Source organism: Lissotriton helveticus, chromosome 5_1 (assembly GCF_964261635.1).
Source record: "Lissotriton helveticus chromosome 5_1, aLisHel1.1, whole genome shotgun sequence".
NCBI lineage: Eukaryota > Metazoa > Chordata > Amphibia > Caudata > Salamandridae > Lissotriton > Lissotriton helveticus.
The window spans coordinates 1,641,460,767-1,641,475,713 of NC_136065.1; the positions used below are offsets into that span (position 1 = coordinate 1,641,460,767).

Genomic DNA, 14,947 nt, shown 5'->3' on the forward strand with positions numbered 1-14,947 from the left:
TTTTTGTATTAGCACCTTCTGGTTGTACAGGTGTTTCTGAAAGGCCTTGAGGGCTAGCAACGCTGTTTTCAGTTCCAGGTAATTGATGTGTCTAACTGCATCTGTAGGGCTCCACAGACCCCTCACTCTGAGCCTGTTCATGTATGCGCCCCATCCCTTCTGGGATGCGTCTGTGGTGATGGTCACTGTTGGGTCCGGTGGTGTTAGAGGTTTCCCTACTGTTATTCTTTCCTTGGTCCACCACCTTATTTCTTCCTGCACCCTGTGCGTTACAACCACTAGATCCTCCCAACTTCCTGTAGCTTGTGACCATTGCTGTTGCAGCCACTCTTGGAGTGGTCTCATTTGTAGGCGTATATTGGGGACCAGGTGTATGCATGACGCCATCATCCCCAAGATCTTGCTCACAGTCCTCACTGTCAGAGTTCGCCCCTTCTGGTAGTGACGTTTCGGCCTCAGTAGGCTGAGTGTTCTCTTTTCGCTGGGTAACACCCTGCATTGGACGGTGTCGATTTGAGCTCCCAGGAAGATTTTCACTTGCTCTGGTTCCATTGAGCATTTTCCCCAGTGTATGGAGAAACCCAGGCTTGCTAGCGTTCTTGTGACCTGTTCTGCATGATCTTTGCATGTCCTGTAAGAGCTTGCCTTTACGAGCCAGTCGTCAAGGTAGGGGTACACGTGTATCCCCTTTCTTCTTAGATGTGCGGCCACTGCCGCGAGGCATTTGGTGAACACCCTTGGTGCGGACTTTAGGCCGAATGCCAGGGTTGTGAATTGGTAGGGATCCTTGTTCACTGTGAATCTTACCATATGCTTGTGCTGTCTGTTCATGGGGATGTGCAGGTACGCATCTTTGAGGTCTATGGTGGACAAGAAGTCCCCGGCCTTTATCTGCGGGATGACCTCTTGTAGGGACGTCATCTTGAATTTTTGAGTCTTTACGTATTAGTTTAGGAACCGTAGGTCCAGGATGGGTCTTAGGCTTTCGTCCACTTTTGGCACCAGGAAGTAGTTTGAGAACACTCCCTTGTTCCGTTCTTTGAATGGAACCCGTTCGATGGCCGCTTTGAGGAGGAGTTCTTGAGCTTCCTCCTGGAGTAAATCGCAGCTCTCTTCCCGAGTGCTCTCTTTTCTTTGGCTTTCTGTTTGGTGGTCTCTTTTCCAACTCTATGCAGTATCCGAACTGCATAATGTTGAGTATCCACTTGTCTGTTGTTATTTTTCTCCACTCCTGGAGAAAAAATCTCAATCTTCCTCCTACTGGCGTCACATGTTCCTTTGTGTCTTGTCCGTGTAGCCCTCTCCTGTTTGTTTTCCCGTGCTCCTCCCCTGGAGGGTTCGAGTGGGAGAGCACCTTTTTCCGTGTGAAGTCACTTAGAGGGGGGTTGTTCACCGCCTCTCCTTCTCTGGCCCCGTCCATTTCCTCTTGATCAAAAGGACTGGCCCCTGCTCTGGTAGTTCCAGTTTTGCCTCTGCTGACCCTGGTGACTTTGGTTGTCACTCTGTTGTCCCTGGTGGAATGCCTGGTGTGATTGCCCTTGCTGGCTTCCACCCCTGCCGTTCGGCCTCTGTGTAGGAGTGCCCTTTCTCATCCCCCTGAATTGCAGGGCCCCCATGGACCTTGCCGTCTCGTTGTCCTTCTTCAGTTGGGTGAGCTTCTCATCAACTGGGGCTCCGAACAGTGTTTCACCGTTGAAGGGTGCGTTCAGGATGTTGTTCTGAACTTCAGCCTTGAAGCCTGAGATCCTGAGCCAGGCATGCCTTCTCTCTGTGATGCCTATAGCCATCAGTCTGCTGGATGTTTCTGCCCCATCCAAGGCTGTCTTCAGGCACGAGTTAGCGATGCTTTTCCCCTCTTCCACAAGGTGTGATGCCCTCTCACGGTATTGTTCCGGGAGGTGCTTGAGCAATTGGCCCATCTCATCCCAATGCTAGTATTGATGTCTATTCAGGAGGGCGTTGGAGTTCGCCATCCGCCAGTGCGTTGCGGTGTTCCTCTCTATTTTCCTGCCAGTTAGTTCCATCCTCCTGCTTTCCTTGTCAGGTGGAGGTAGAGATGTTGTTGGGACATTTGCCCTTTTTCTGGCCGTTGCAGCGATTATTGAGTCTGCTGTGACGGATCCCTTGATGTAAGCTGGGTCCTGGGAGGAGAATTTGTATTTCTTCTCCGTCCTCGGCGTTACTGATCTGCATGTAGCCGGGTCCTTGAAGGCTTCCTTCCCCTGGTCTGTGATACTCTTTAGCATGGGCAAAAACTGGCTTCTTTTCTGCGTGGGGAGCAATGTCTCCAGCAGGAAATCTGCTTTTGGCTTCTCCTCTTCCAGCTTAACTCCATAGGCTGCTGCCGCCTTCCTGACCACCTCATTGTATGCCCCAATGTCATCCGGTGGCGAAGGCCTCGAGTGGTATGTCTCCACAGCCTCCTCCGTGTTTTCGGCCTCGATGTCCTGCCATTCCTGGTCTTGGGCCGTCGAGGAACCTGAGCCGTAGCTTGACTGCTGCTCCCTGTAATCCCCCTCTGTGTAGTAGAGGTCTTCTTCCTCTTCGTGCTCCGAGGGGTCCGGAGTTTTCAGCGTCTCTTCGACGTCGAACTCCTCGTGCTCATCTAAGTCCTTCTTTCTCTGAAGGACATTCTCCATTTCGGCCTTGAGCCTTCTATTCTTTCTCTGCATCTCTGCGGCCTGCTCGTCGTCGAGCGTTTTGGCTGCTCTATTCGGCGGTGGCGTCGACACTTTCTTCGGCTCCTTTTCCTTCGAAGTCGAAGTCGAAGACCCTTTTTCGGGGGCTTGCTTCGATGACCTATGCTTTTCGCTGGTCTTCGGCCTCCGGGAGTCCTTCTCGAAGGATCCGCTGGGCTCTTTTTCGGAGGATGCAGCTTCGGTCGTCGAAGTTTTCGGCGCCGGTGCTCCTTTCGAGGCTCTGGGCTCTGACTTTCAAGAGTCTCCCTCTAGCTGTCGAGACCCTGTGGGGGTTTTCGGGGTCCTAGACTCTACTACCTTGTCAGGCGTTTTCTTATCGGTCTCTGCGACCGTGAAGTCATCTTGACCTTCGGCGATGTTGTCCTCGTCGTCGGTGGAGAGGCCCAGTTCGTAAAGCATCGGGGCCTGGCCCTTGCCCTGCATCATGTGGTGAGCTGTCCTCTGTCTCTCTCGAACTCGGAGTGACTTCGGCTTGAAGACGGAGCAGGCGTTGCAGTCTCTGCTCTCGTGGTCGATTGGCAGGCAGAGGTTGCAGACCGGGTGCTGGTCCTTCTGCGCGAACTTGTGGTGGCAGTTTTTGCAAAATTTAAAGGGTGTCTTGTACATCCCTGCGCTCAGGGGGCCCCCTGTGTGCGCATTCCTCCAAGGACGTCGAAGATCTCGAAGTTCTTTCCTTTCTTCGTCGTCTCTTCTCCGATGGTCCTCTTCTCCCGATCTTCTCAGGTCTTTACCGTCGAAGAGTTGCTGTATTTCCTCCTTTTCTCCTCCAAAACTTCTGGAGCTTCACGCGACGATCCAGACCCAACGGCGGAAAAAAGAATCTGAAGATGGCGCCCAAGGGTGGTCGCTTCCGCCGGAAGCATGCCGACGTCACCGAAGGTACACCAAAGCTGCAGACGTTTGAAAAAGTGTTTTTAGAACAGCCTGCCCTACAGCTGCTTGCTGCTTGGAGTGCACATCTACACAGTAGTGTTTCGTAAATGTGTGTGGGGTAGACCATGTGGCTGCTCTACAAATGTCTTCTAAAGGGATAATTCAAAGGAAAGTCATGGAGACCCCCAACTTGCGGGTGGAGTGGGCTCTTGGGGGGGATCGTTAAAGTGCGCTTAGCCTTTTGATAGCAAATTTGAATACACTTAACGATCCACCTGGCTATACCTGCTTTGGAAATGGGGTTGCCCTTGTGTTGTGCGGAAAAGGCAACAAAGAGTTGTTTCGTCTTCCTAAAATCTTTGGTCCTATCAATGTAGTACAGCAAAGCCCGTTTGACGTCAAGAGTGTGGAGCATTCCCTCTGCCACTGTCTCAGGATTTTGGAAGAACACAGGCAGTTCAATAGTCTGATTGACATGGAACTGTGAAACCACCTTCGGAAGAAATTTAGGGTTAGTGCGCAGCACCACCCGGTTGGAGTGAATTTGTATGAATGGCTCTTGTACAGTGAGCGCCTGGAGCTCACTAACACGTCGCAGTGACGTAATGGCTATCAGGAAAGCCACTTTCCATGTTAAGAACTGAATCTCGCATGAATGTAGAGGCTCAAAAGGTGGACCCATCAGTCGGGTGAGGACCACATTAAGATTCCATTCAGGAGCAGGTCGGGTCCTGGGAGGAATGACTCGTTTGAGCCCCTCTAGAAAAGCTTTAATGGCAGGCACTCTGAAAAGGGAGAGATGCTGCCTGTTTTGGAGATAAGCCGCTATGGCGGATAAATGTATTCGAATGGAAGCATATGCCAGATTGCATTTGTAAAGATGTAACGGATAACAAATGATGTTGTGCGTGGACGCGTCAAGCGGGTCAATCTCGTGGTCTACGCAATAAATGACAAACCGCTTCCATTTTGCTGCGTAGCATGCTCTGGTGGTGGGCTTTCGTGCCTCCCGTATGATATCCATGCAGTCAGGAGGCAAGTTGAGGTAGCCAAACTCTACGACCTCAGGAGCCAGATCGCCAGGTTGAGCTGTTGCGGATCTGGGTGCTGAATGTCGCCATGGCTCTGCGTCAAAAGTCTGGGTGTGAGGTGCAGCCTTCGATGCGGTACCACGGAAAGTTCTAGAAACGTGGTGTACCATGGTTGGCGTGCCCACGTTGGAGCAACCAGGATGAGCGTCATCAAGTGTTGCTTTAGCTTTCGTGCCACCAGCGGTATTAGAGGTGCTGGGGGAAAAGCGTACGCAAATTTGCCTGACCAGTTCATTCATATCGCATTGCCCTGCGACCGTGGGTGCGGGAACCTGGCGGCAAAGCTTTGCCATTTGGCGTTTTCTTGTGTGGCGAACAGGTCTATCTCTGGATGACCCCACTGCTGGAAGTACGGGTGGAGCACCGATGGATGTATCTCCCACTCGTGCATTTGGTGGCTGTACCTGCTGAGCAGATCCGCCATCTGATTGTCCTTGCCTGGGAGGTGTTCCGCCATGAGGAAGATGTTCCTCTGAATGGCCCACTTCCACATCCTCTGAGCCAGATGAGACAACTGTGGAGAGTGTGTACCTCCTTGCTTCTGAATGTAGTACATGGCTGTCATGTTGTCCGTCCGGATCAACACGACTTTGTTGCACAGATGTACCTTGAATGCTTTCATTGCCATGAAGAGTGCCATCAGCTCTAGGAGGTTGATGTGCATCTTCTTTTGCTGCGTTGTCCATAGTCCCTGCACTGTGTAGTGGAGTACATGAGCTCCCCAACCCTGGAGAGAAGCGTCCGTCGTTAGGATGATCTGTGGAACAGGCTCCTGGAACAGTCGGCCCTTGCAAAGGTTGTGTGGATTCCACCAATGCAGAGAGTTGTATGCACGACCGGTCTTTTAACTGTCCGTGAGCCTGATTCCACTGACGTGCCAAGCACTCTTGAAGCGGACGCATAAGTAGTCTCGCGTGCGGGACTATGAAGATGCAGGAGGCCATCATGCCTATCAACTGCATGAACACTCGTGCTGGAAGCGAGTGTTGCGGTCTGAATTTCTGTATCAGCAATTGAATGCTGTTGATCCTCACAGAATTTGGCTGCGCTGTAGCCGCCAGAGTATCTATCGTCGCGCCCAGATACTGCCGCACATGGGCTGGCTGAAGGTGTGACTTTGGATAATTCAGTGAGAATCCCAGATCGTGAAGAAGGTGAATGGTGTGGGACATGTTGGCAGAGCACTGCTGGGCCGACTTTGCTTGGATAAGCCAGTCGTCTAGATAAGGGTAGACGTGAACGTTTTGTCTCCTGAGGTGCGCAGCCACTGTTGCCAGGCACTTCGTGAACACCGTGGGCGCTGTGGTCACTCCGAAAGGGAGGACTTTGAATTGGTAATGCTGATTCTGAATGGTGAATCTGAGGTATTTTCTGTGTGACGGATGTAGTGGAATGTGAAAATATGCATCTTTTAGATCTAATGTTGCGAGGAAATCCCCCTGATTGAGCAACGGAAGAACCTGCTGCAGCGTGAGCATATGAAAGTGTTCCGAGAGAATGTACTGGTTTAGGGGCCTGAGGTCCAGTATGGGTCGGAGGGACCCGTCTTTCTTTGGGATCAAGAAGTACAGGGAGTACACTCCCGAGCCTCTTTGCTCCACTGGTACGAGCTTGATTGCCCCTTTTTGCAGCATGACGAGCACCTCTTGCTGCAATAAGTGCAAATGCTCTGTGGACATAGGACGGTGTTTTGGGGGAATGTTGGGTGGAGTGGATGTCAACTCCAGACAATAACCGTACTGGATAAGCTTTCTGACCCACCTGTCTGTGGTGATGGATTTCCAGACTGGCAGGAACTGTTGGAGTCTCCCCCCGACAGGTGTTGTATGGTCGGGGGGCAGTGACAAGGCGTCACTGTTTGTTGGCGGCGGAGGATCGGGAGTTGTTGTTTCCACAACCTCTGCCCTTGGCGCTGTTTCCGCGATAGCCACCTCTACTCTGTTTGTTGTATGAGATTTGCGCACCACCTTTAGTGTACTGTGTTTGCTGGGACAGCTGGCCTCTGGAAACACCTCTATTGCTTGAGCGACGAAAAGTACTATCCCTGAACTGCTGGGACTGGAGAGCCCCCATAGACTTTGCAGTCTCTGTGTCTTTTTTAATTTTTTCCAGGGTGGTGTCCACCTCAGGCCCAAATAAGTGATCAGGGTTTACAGGCTTATTTAGGATGGTGGTTTGTATCTCCGGCTTGAACCCGGAGATTCTGAGCCAGGCCTGACGCCGCAACATTACACTGGTGTTAATGGCCCTGGCCGCGGTGTCCGCTGCGTCCAGTGCACACTTAATAGAAGCATTTGAGATTAGCTTCCCTTCTTGAATGAGCATCTCCGCTGCCTCCTTATATTCATCTGGTAAGTGTTGTAACAGGGTTTCAAGTGTATCATAATGTGCCCTGTCATATCTGGCCAAGAGTGCCTGCGTGTTAGAAATGCGCCAGATATTGGCCGCTTGAGCCGCCACCCTCTTCCCTGATGCTTCTAGCACCTTAGATTCCTTGTCAGGGGGAGGAGCATCACCAGTAGTTTGTGAATTTGCCCTCTTCCGGGCATTAGAAACAACTAGAGAGTCCAACGGCAACTGGCCTTTGATGTAGGTAGGGTCGCCAGGTGCCGGCTTGTACTTTTTTTCAATTCTGGGGTTTATAACCCTGGCACGTGTGGGTTCTTTAAAAATGTCTGCCGCATGTTTTAAGACACCCTTCAGCATTGGCAGAGTCTTTACGGTCTTTTCAGAGGTGGAAAAGGTGTCAAACAGAAAGTCCACTTCAATAGGGTCAGCATGGAGCTGGACGTCATGATTCTTGGCTGCCCTCTCAATAAGTGCATTAAATGCCGCAGAATCCTCAGTAGGGGAGGTTTTGACAGTATACACTTGAGTGTCAGGGGCAGTTTGTGGATCCCCTGTGTCCGCAGCATCTGCCCATGTGTCATGCTGATCTTCAGGATCAGTATCGGCAGGGTAGTTGTATTCATCATAGTCACCTTCTCCAGCCTCCACATCCGAATAATTGGGCGAGATTGGAGCAGTATCCTGAGCACGTGGATTAATCCGTTCCACAAGAACTGGGGAATCTGTGGAATCCTTTTTCTTCTTCAAAGGAATTGTGTAGGACTCCATAGGCTGTGCTGGTGTGATTTTTCGCTTGTAAATGGAAAGTTTGCCGGTGTGGGCGGCGATAAAGTGTTCCGACTGCCCCTCCAGTAGGGTTGTCGATGCTTTGTGCCTACAACTGCAGGGGTAGGCTTCGGCCCCGTGGACACCTTCATGGATGCCTTGACGACCTTCCTGGGCGCGAACGCCTTCGGCGCCACTTTCGGCGGCAGCGTGAACTGAATTGGCGCCGTCGACTTTTGCGGTTTGGCGGCAGGCTTCGGCGTGGAAGTATCCTTCGCATCGACCACGGAAGCCTTGTCCTTAATGCGCTGCAACGAGTCCGACACCTGCTTCGTGAAGGATGCGGACGGTTTCGCCGACTCAACAGGTGCTCTCGAGCCACTACCATGTGCGGACTCGAGGGTCGTAGTACTTTTGGCTTTGTCCGGCCAACGTGCAGGATCGACAGCTTTTGTAGCTCCGAGTCCCTTGTCTGTTTCGACGGCCTTCGGCGCCGACGGCTTCGGGTCGGCGGCCTTGACAAGCGCTTTCGGTGCCCCAGTCTTCGGCTCGACGCCCTTGAGCGACTTCACCGGTTCGACAACCTTCTTTGGCTTCGTATGCATCGACAGGTCTGAAGACGTGGAGCCGACCAAGGCGACAGGCGCTTTCTGTTTCGACGGCGCCTCCATCACTTTCGGTTTTGTCGAGACCAAAGCTTTCTCTTACGGTTTCGATTTGACCAATGGCGGCTCCGTAGAAGTGTCCGTAGCCGGGCCCGGAGGCAAGACCGTGGATCTAGGTGCAAGATCTTGGGAAAGGCCATGTGGCGATCCCTCGACCTGAGCCTTAGCTATTGTCCGAATGGGGCATAGCTCTTCGCTTGAGCTATCTTCCGTGGCCCCATAGGCCTCATTGTCGTCTCCTACCTCGTCGACGACGTCTTCTGTATCGAGCATTTCGACGTCTGCGTCGTAGCTGGAGTCGATCTCTGCTGGATTTGAAATCGGCTCTCGAACTTCCTGCTCGTCAGCCTCTTCTCCCTCGGTATCGAAAATGTTCACCGGGTCAGGTGCCGTCTGCTGGGCCTCCTGGCGCGCCACGCGCCGAAGTCGAATCGTCTTCTTGGAGCGAAAACGAGAACAAGCCATACAGTTGGCTTCATCGTGATCCGGCGACAGGCACTTGTTGCACACCGGGTGGACATCGATGTGGGGATACTTCGAGTTGCACACGGTGCACCTTTTGAACGGGCTCCGTTCCATGATGCGTCGCCAAATAAGGGTTGTTGCGTCGACTGGGCCTCGAGCACCGAAGAGCCACGCGACTCCTCAGGATGTCCGACTCGGGAACTGAGCCGGAACAGAGCTGGGCACCGAACGCAAGACAATACCGACAATATAGGAAAAGGCCCGTGGGCCGAAAAGAACGTTTTTATTGAATCCGAACTTGAGTGATCAAATATGCATCCGAACCCAATGGCGGGAAAAAACAATCTGGGGATGGAGTCGATGCCCATGCGCACTGTAGTCCAGGGGAGGAGCCACCTATCTCGTGATACTTCGAGGACTCTTCCAGGACAACAATGTGCAATCATCCGGACCCAACACTAGGCGGCGATCTATGCTATAGATATGAATTCAGCAGCCCACATGCCTCGAACCAAAAGTTCCAGCCTAGGAGGTGATGCAATCTTCGCTGAGCCCTTGAGGGGTTATGCTTTTTAAATCCTCAGGAAACTTAGGGTCGGACTTTTCTTTGTGCTGGGGGGGGATGGGGGGGAGACTGCGCTTCTCCAGCAGCTCCCCCTAGCACCTTTTCACACTTAAGGGTAACCCCCCCTCCACTGGGGCCACCAAGCACCCAAGCAGCAGACTTCCAAATGCCTGGCAAGGCATTATGGGGCGATTGTGCTCCTGTTCCTGAATACTGTATGAGCGGCTCTCCCGCTGCGCCGGGGAGAGCCGCGCTGATGCTGCCAGTGATCTCCTGCCGCATTTCAGCCTCGTTGGGAGGCCGGGTCCCACCCGGACCCCCAGGTAAGGTCCTGCGGCTTGGGGAGCCCACTCCCGGATGCTTTCGCTGATTGTTCTGGGGCCCGATCCCACCGGGGCCCGAGCACCATGCCTCTTCTTGGAGGTTCTTTTGGGGGCCCGGTCCCACCCGGGACCCCCCGCATGCCTTCTCAATGGAGGGGAGCCTAGGCAGCCCACCCCCAGGCTTCGCCCGCGGCCAGCACTCATGTGCGGGAGCCGGCATTGATTTTCTGGTCTGCCCGCTCCGGGGGCAGAGGCGAGTCAGCTTCCCCGAGTCTTCAGGGGAGTGCAATGGCACTCTCTCACCTCTTCCATACTCGGGGATGGGATCCGGGGGCCCCCAAACATCTTCGGGGGGGGGGCAACGGCACTCCCCCTCACTCTGCCACCTCGGGTCCGGAGATGGGGTCCCGGGGCCCATCCTCCTCTGGACGGAGTTGCGCGACGGCTCGTCCCATCACCATTTTCGTCGGGGGCAGGGTGGGCTCCTGGCACCCCGTGGGGGCATTATCACAGAGAGTGCGACGGCGTTCCCCTTCTTTCCTCCTCGTGGGGGGGCACGACGGCGCTCCCCCGCCTTCATCTGCGGTGGGGGCCAGGGTGGGCTCCTGGCCCCCATGCAGGGCACCTTCACGGGGAGAACGACGGTGCTCCCCGTCTTTAGTTCTCCTTGGAGGCAGCCCCCGGGACCTGAAACACCCAGGGGGCACCTATGAGACCGGCGGTGGAGCCCCACGTGCTTCCTCGTTGGTCTTCTTAGGGGTAAAAGGTTGACTATCTTCCTGGGGCCATATCTCAGCCCCTGGGGGTCTGATCTTCCCCATGTTTGCGTCTTCTTACTCCTGGTGGCGTCCCCCAGCCACTGGGAGCACTCCCCTTCACCCTCCGGTTCTCCAAGAGGGTGCATTCTGTAGGGAGCGGTCTTCACTGGCTCCCTGCACCTCTCTTCTCCCTGCGCAGAGCCCCCAAATCTGCGCACCGGTCCTGGGCTCTTCTTATGGAGCTGTTAGGGGCCTGGGGGCAATCAGGGGGATCCTCCTTCCAACTGCCCATTGCCAGGCTCCAGCACTTTCCGCCACAACAGACCACACCCCAGAGAGAGCTTCTCTTCCTGTGCAAGTTCTTTTAAGAATTTGGGGAGGGGGCTGGCAGGAAGTCTCTGTTTGCCCTATCACACAGCGACATCACTTCCCTGCCCCTGCTCCCTCCTTCTTGTCCAGCCTCTGGGTTTATTCAAAATGGTGACGTCCAGTGTCTGTGGCCACATGGCCTCTGAAACCCAACTCCTGCCCCCCTCACTGCCTTCCCTCCTTGGTGCAGCCTGGTGCCTGGCACCCAGTGACAGCTGCTAATGGATGAGCCTATAGCTCCACCCATCTTCTCTTCCTGGAAAGGAGGCCTTAGCTTGTGGAAGAAAGGTTATCAATCCATCCTGCTGAGGTCAACCCTCAGCCTGGGTCTGGTCATGGCTGGCTCAGAGAAATATGACAGTTCTGTATGACCCAAAAGCAGTACAAATATGACTTTGGACCCTGCAGAATACTTCTTTTCACATCCGCTACAGTGGACGATAGTGCGTGTCTGGAATCTGTAGGCCTTATGGAAATTACCCTAGCCCATGGGTTCCATCTCCCCATAAGGGAATAATGAAGTGAAAAACACAGTAAAACACACTGACTTTCCCTGGCATGTTTCCTTCCAGTGTACAAAGTCTATTCCATGTCACCACCTAATTCTGCATAAGTCCTGCCACACCATTCACTCTGTAGCTGCTCCTGGACTGCGCACGCTAGGAATCTCCCATGCACAGCCCCTACACGTGTGCACACGCCTGTACACATGTGTCTGCATATAACCAGCGCGGTGTCCCTGACTCCAGCTGCTGCGCAGTAGCCTGGACAAGCCAGGAGGACACCAGTAAAATCCCCATGCAGTCTCTTACATCCGGAGTTCACTGAGGGTGAGTCGCAACTTATGAGGCTCCCCCACAGTAAAAGCTCAACAATTAGGTGCTCAAAAAGCAAACAATCCGGTCGGCCCATAGTGTCAGAACCACCTTTTAACACTTCCCCTTCAAGCACTGTGGGAGATGGGGCGACACCTCTGGCAGGATGTGCATCGTTTCTGTCCCCCGAGGGGTCCAGAATCATGTCTGTGTGTTGCAGGGTGCCTAAAACCAGTCAGTGACCACACCAGGGTCAGTATGTTTTCAGGGGGCACCGCTGAGGTGCCCTCTGAGTACATGGTTTAATAATTACAAGGAGTTGTTTGGTATCAAAGGCTTCTGGTTTCAGGGAAGCCACATAGGTGCTGGGGAGCTAGAGTTGTCAGGTTCCCAGCCCATGTACTCCCTATGGCTTTCCTGGGCCGTACAATATTAAGGAACAGACCCTAATGCTGTAGGGATATATCTGATGCAGTGGCAGTCTGCATGGTCTAGATGAGGGGTCCCTAGGGGAACCTCTTCAGTCCTAATGCCCTTGGTACCCATGTACTTTTTACTAGGGACTTACAGGGTGCCTGAAGGGCCACTTGTGGATCAGTTTTAGGGAAAGAACACTGGTACTGAAAACCTGGACAGCAGAGACCCAGTACTCTACAGTCAAGGCTGCATCAAAAGCACGACAAAAGTAGTGGTACTGAAACAGATCCCATTTTCTCCAAGATACACAGAGTTTTTTTCAGGATTTGAAGGTTTCCTCCATTTGGTTTCAGGTAACTGAAAAGCATTTGGAAAGGTACATCATTTTTCGCGTTCTACTGACCTGCAAATATTTTTTCTTCTAAGTACTACAGCTGCTCTCGTTGGGTTCCTAGTGAGGCATGCAATCTGCATTCCGGTACCAACATTTGTTCTCCATCTAATCTAGTTCTTGATTGTAACATTTGTTAATGATTTCAAGTGTAGGTCTTTATATTCCACATGGTCCCAATATGTCAGTTGTGTTTGAAATATTGAGGTTGAGGGTAACCAGCAAGATAACTGGGACGTTCGGGTATGGGGATTTAATTGATAATGTAAAAGCTAGCCTACCTTTACATTATTTTCATAATTGATGAGGGTTTTTTGTTCAGTCATAACAAGATGGCAAAGTTAGTACAAAAGATTCGGTAGGTAAATGTTGATCAGAGAATAACCAGTCCACAAATGTGATAGCAATATTAAAGACTCCGATTTATTATTGTGTTAACAACAAATGTGTGTGGTTTACTCGAACCAAAAATACGCCATCAGAAGCCACCTCATGTCAAGTACCCATTGAGACATACCAGTATTAACCATTCATTTAATTACACAAATGTTATAAACCCTTACAGGAATAAAATACTTCTACAAATAAAGAACATGGTGAAACAAATTAACACAATCATTACCTCTGAAAGCACTTTGGTCCTTTCTGTTACTCCTCCACTTCCATGTTGATACTTTTCTTTTGCCTGAAAAACAAGATACAATTGTGTAATGAAAGCAAACTGCGAAAAAATATTTCAACCAGTGGCCAACCTGTTTGTCTACATAGGATTTCATTTAGCATTAAGGAAAACAACTTCTCAAAGCTACATCAGCAATCAGTAGTCTTTTAATCATCCATCCCTCATTCTTGCTACAGGGCTCTGTTTATAAGGGTGAGCCTATGCCTTGAACTTGCCCAGCTGGCCCTAAACATGCAATACAAATGTTTAGACTCTTGTCCTCTCAATATGTGCGTCAAATCTCGCACCCAAAAATGACTATGTGTGTAATATTTGGTTGGAAGTAGATGCTACTCTCCTAGCTAAATCCAATTGTTTACAAAATATATTTTAGCAAGTCAGCTAGGAAGAATTTGCAACCTGAACTTATATTATTTTACGGGTCTAGCTTTTAGAAGCATTGAGAACATTCCTTGTTAGAACAACTGTACTGGATATTCTAGAAGCCTGGTATTTTTTTATGGAACTGGCAGAGACATGCGGGGTTGCAAGCTACTCCGAAGTTGTGATAAGAATAGTGGCGATTACTCAAAGTTTCTAGCATTAACTAGAGTCCCGGTGGTTAGGCCCAAGCTAAGCAAAGTGCACATCAATTTTCTTTGTCACTACGTCGGTCCATAATATTTTAAATGGAATTCCTCCCTGCTCTGTGTACGTCCACCCATATGGCAGTGACTTCCTTTAGAGATCGATCGTCACCGTAATGGCAGCTTTCTTTCAGGGGGTGAGGAGAGGTGGAATACATCTGTACCTCTTTACTCCTTTGCAGGAATACCAGTGTCTGGATTTTAGGGTGAACTACAGTTTTATGCAGACAAGACATTGGTAAGCATGCTTGTGTGTTTACTCTACACAAGCTACTTTGTAAAGCATTGATGTTGGAGCGTCAAATTTGTAATGATCTGCTACTCGCCCGGTCAGGTGCACTGGAGCAGACAGCAATTTCATTGCCTAGAGCTCAAGGAAGGTGAGAAGGAATCTCATGTCGAGGTGTGTGGAATCTCACTTTGAGGTGTGTTTCCATCGGTTTCTTTTTAGTCTTCTTTATATAATTGCCATGTACTGATAAGGTGCAAACAGGAAAGTAGTAGAGTGAATAGTCTCAATGATAATTCATAATACTTCTGTTGCGTATAATTTATTATACCTTACTTAAAATACAATAGAAGTAGAAAACATTCACAAAGAGGTACAAGACAGGTACAAAGACAACAAAATACCTTGTGGACTTTCATCTACTAGCTTTCAGCAGGACTGTACGTCGAGGCCTCAGCGGGTTCACTATAGCCTTACAGCCCACCGTAGCAGGCTATTACTGGTCGTTAAAGGCCCGCTCCAGCGTTAAAGACCAAAGTCGAAAACACAGGTGTTTTAATGACTGAAACAGATCAGCTATGGCGGGCTATAAGGCTATCCAAACATTCCACCACTAGAGGGCAGAATGTTCCATCAAATAATAAAAGGTCTCACGGAGTCCAAGGGGGATGTAATCCCCTAGGGCTTCATTAGGCCTTTGTTCACAGCCAGAGCTGTGAACAACAGACATTCGAATGTTGGTGCTCCAGGCTTTTACTGATCATTAGAAGCCGAGGCACAACAATGTCTTCAATAGAGCGCTCAACATTCCATTGATCTAATTCCCAATGAATCCCTGCCCAGAAACTGTATTGACGGAAAGCGC

General features: G+C 51.2%; 1 protein-coding gene across 1 annotated transcript in view; it reads right to left on the reverse strand.

Moving 5' to 3' along the window:
- The window catches only part of LOC144755678 (intraflagellar transport protein 57 homolog), a 115,257-nt gene that overhangs the window by 56,861 nt on the left and 43,449 nt on the right, over positions 1-14,947 (reverse strand). The window contains exon 9 of the mRNA XM_078644849.1: positions 13,168-13,230. Coding sequence (XP_078500975.1) covers positions 13,168-13,230 — 63 coding nt within the window. The remainder of the gene's footprint in view (positions 1-13,167; positions 13,231-14,947) is intronic.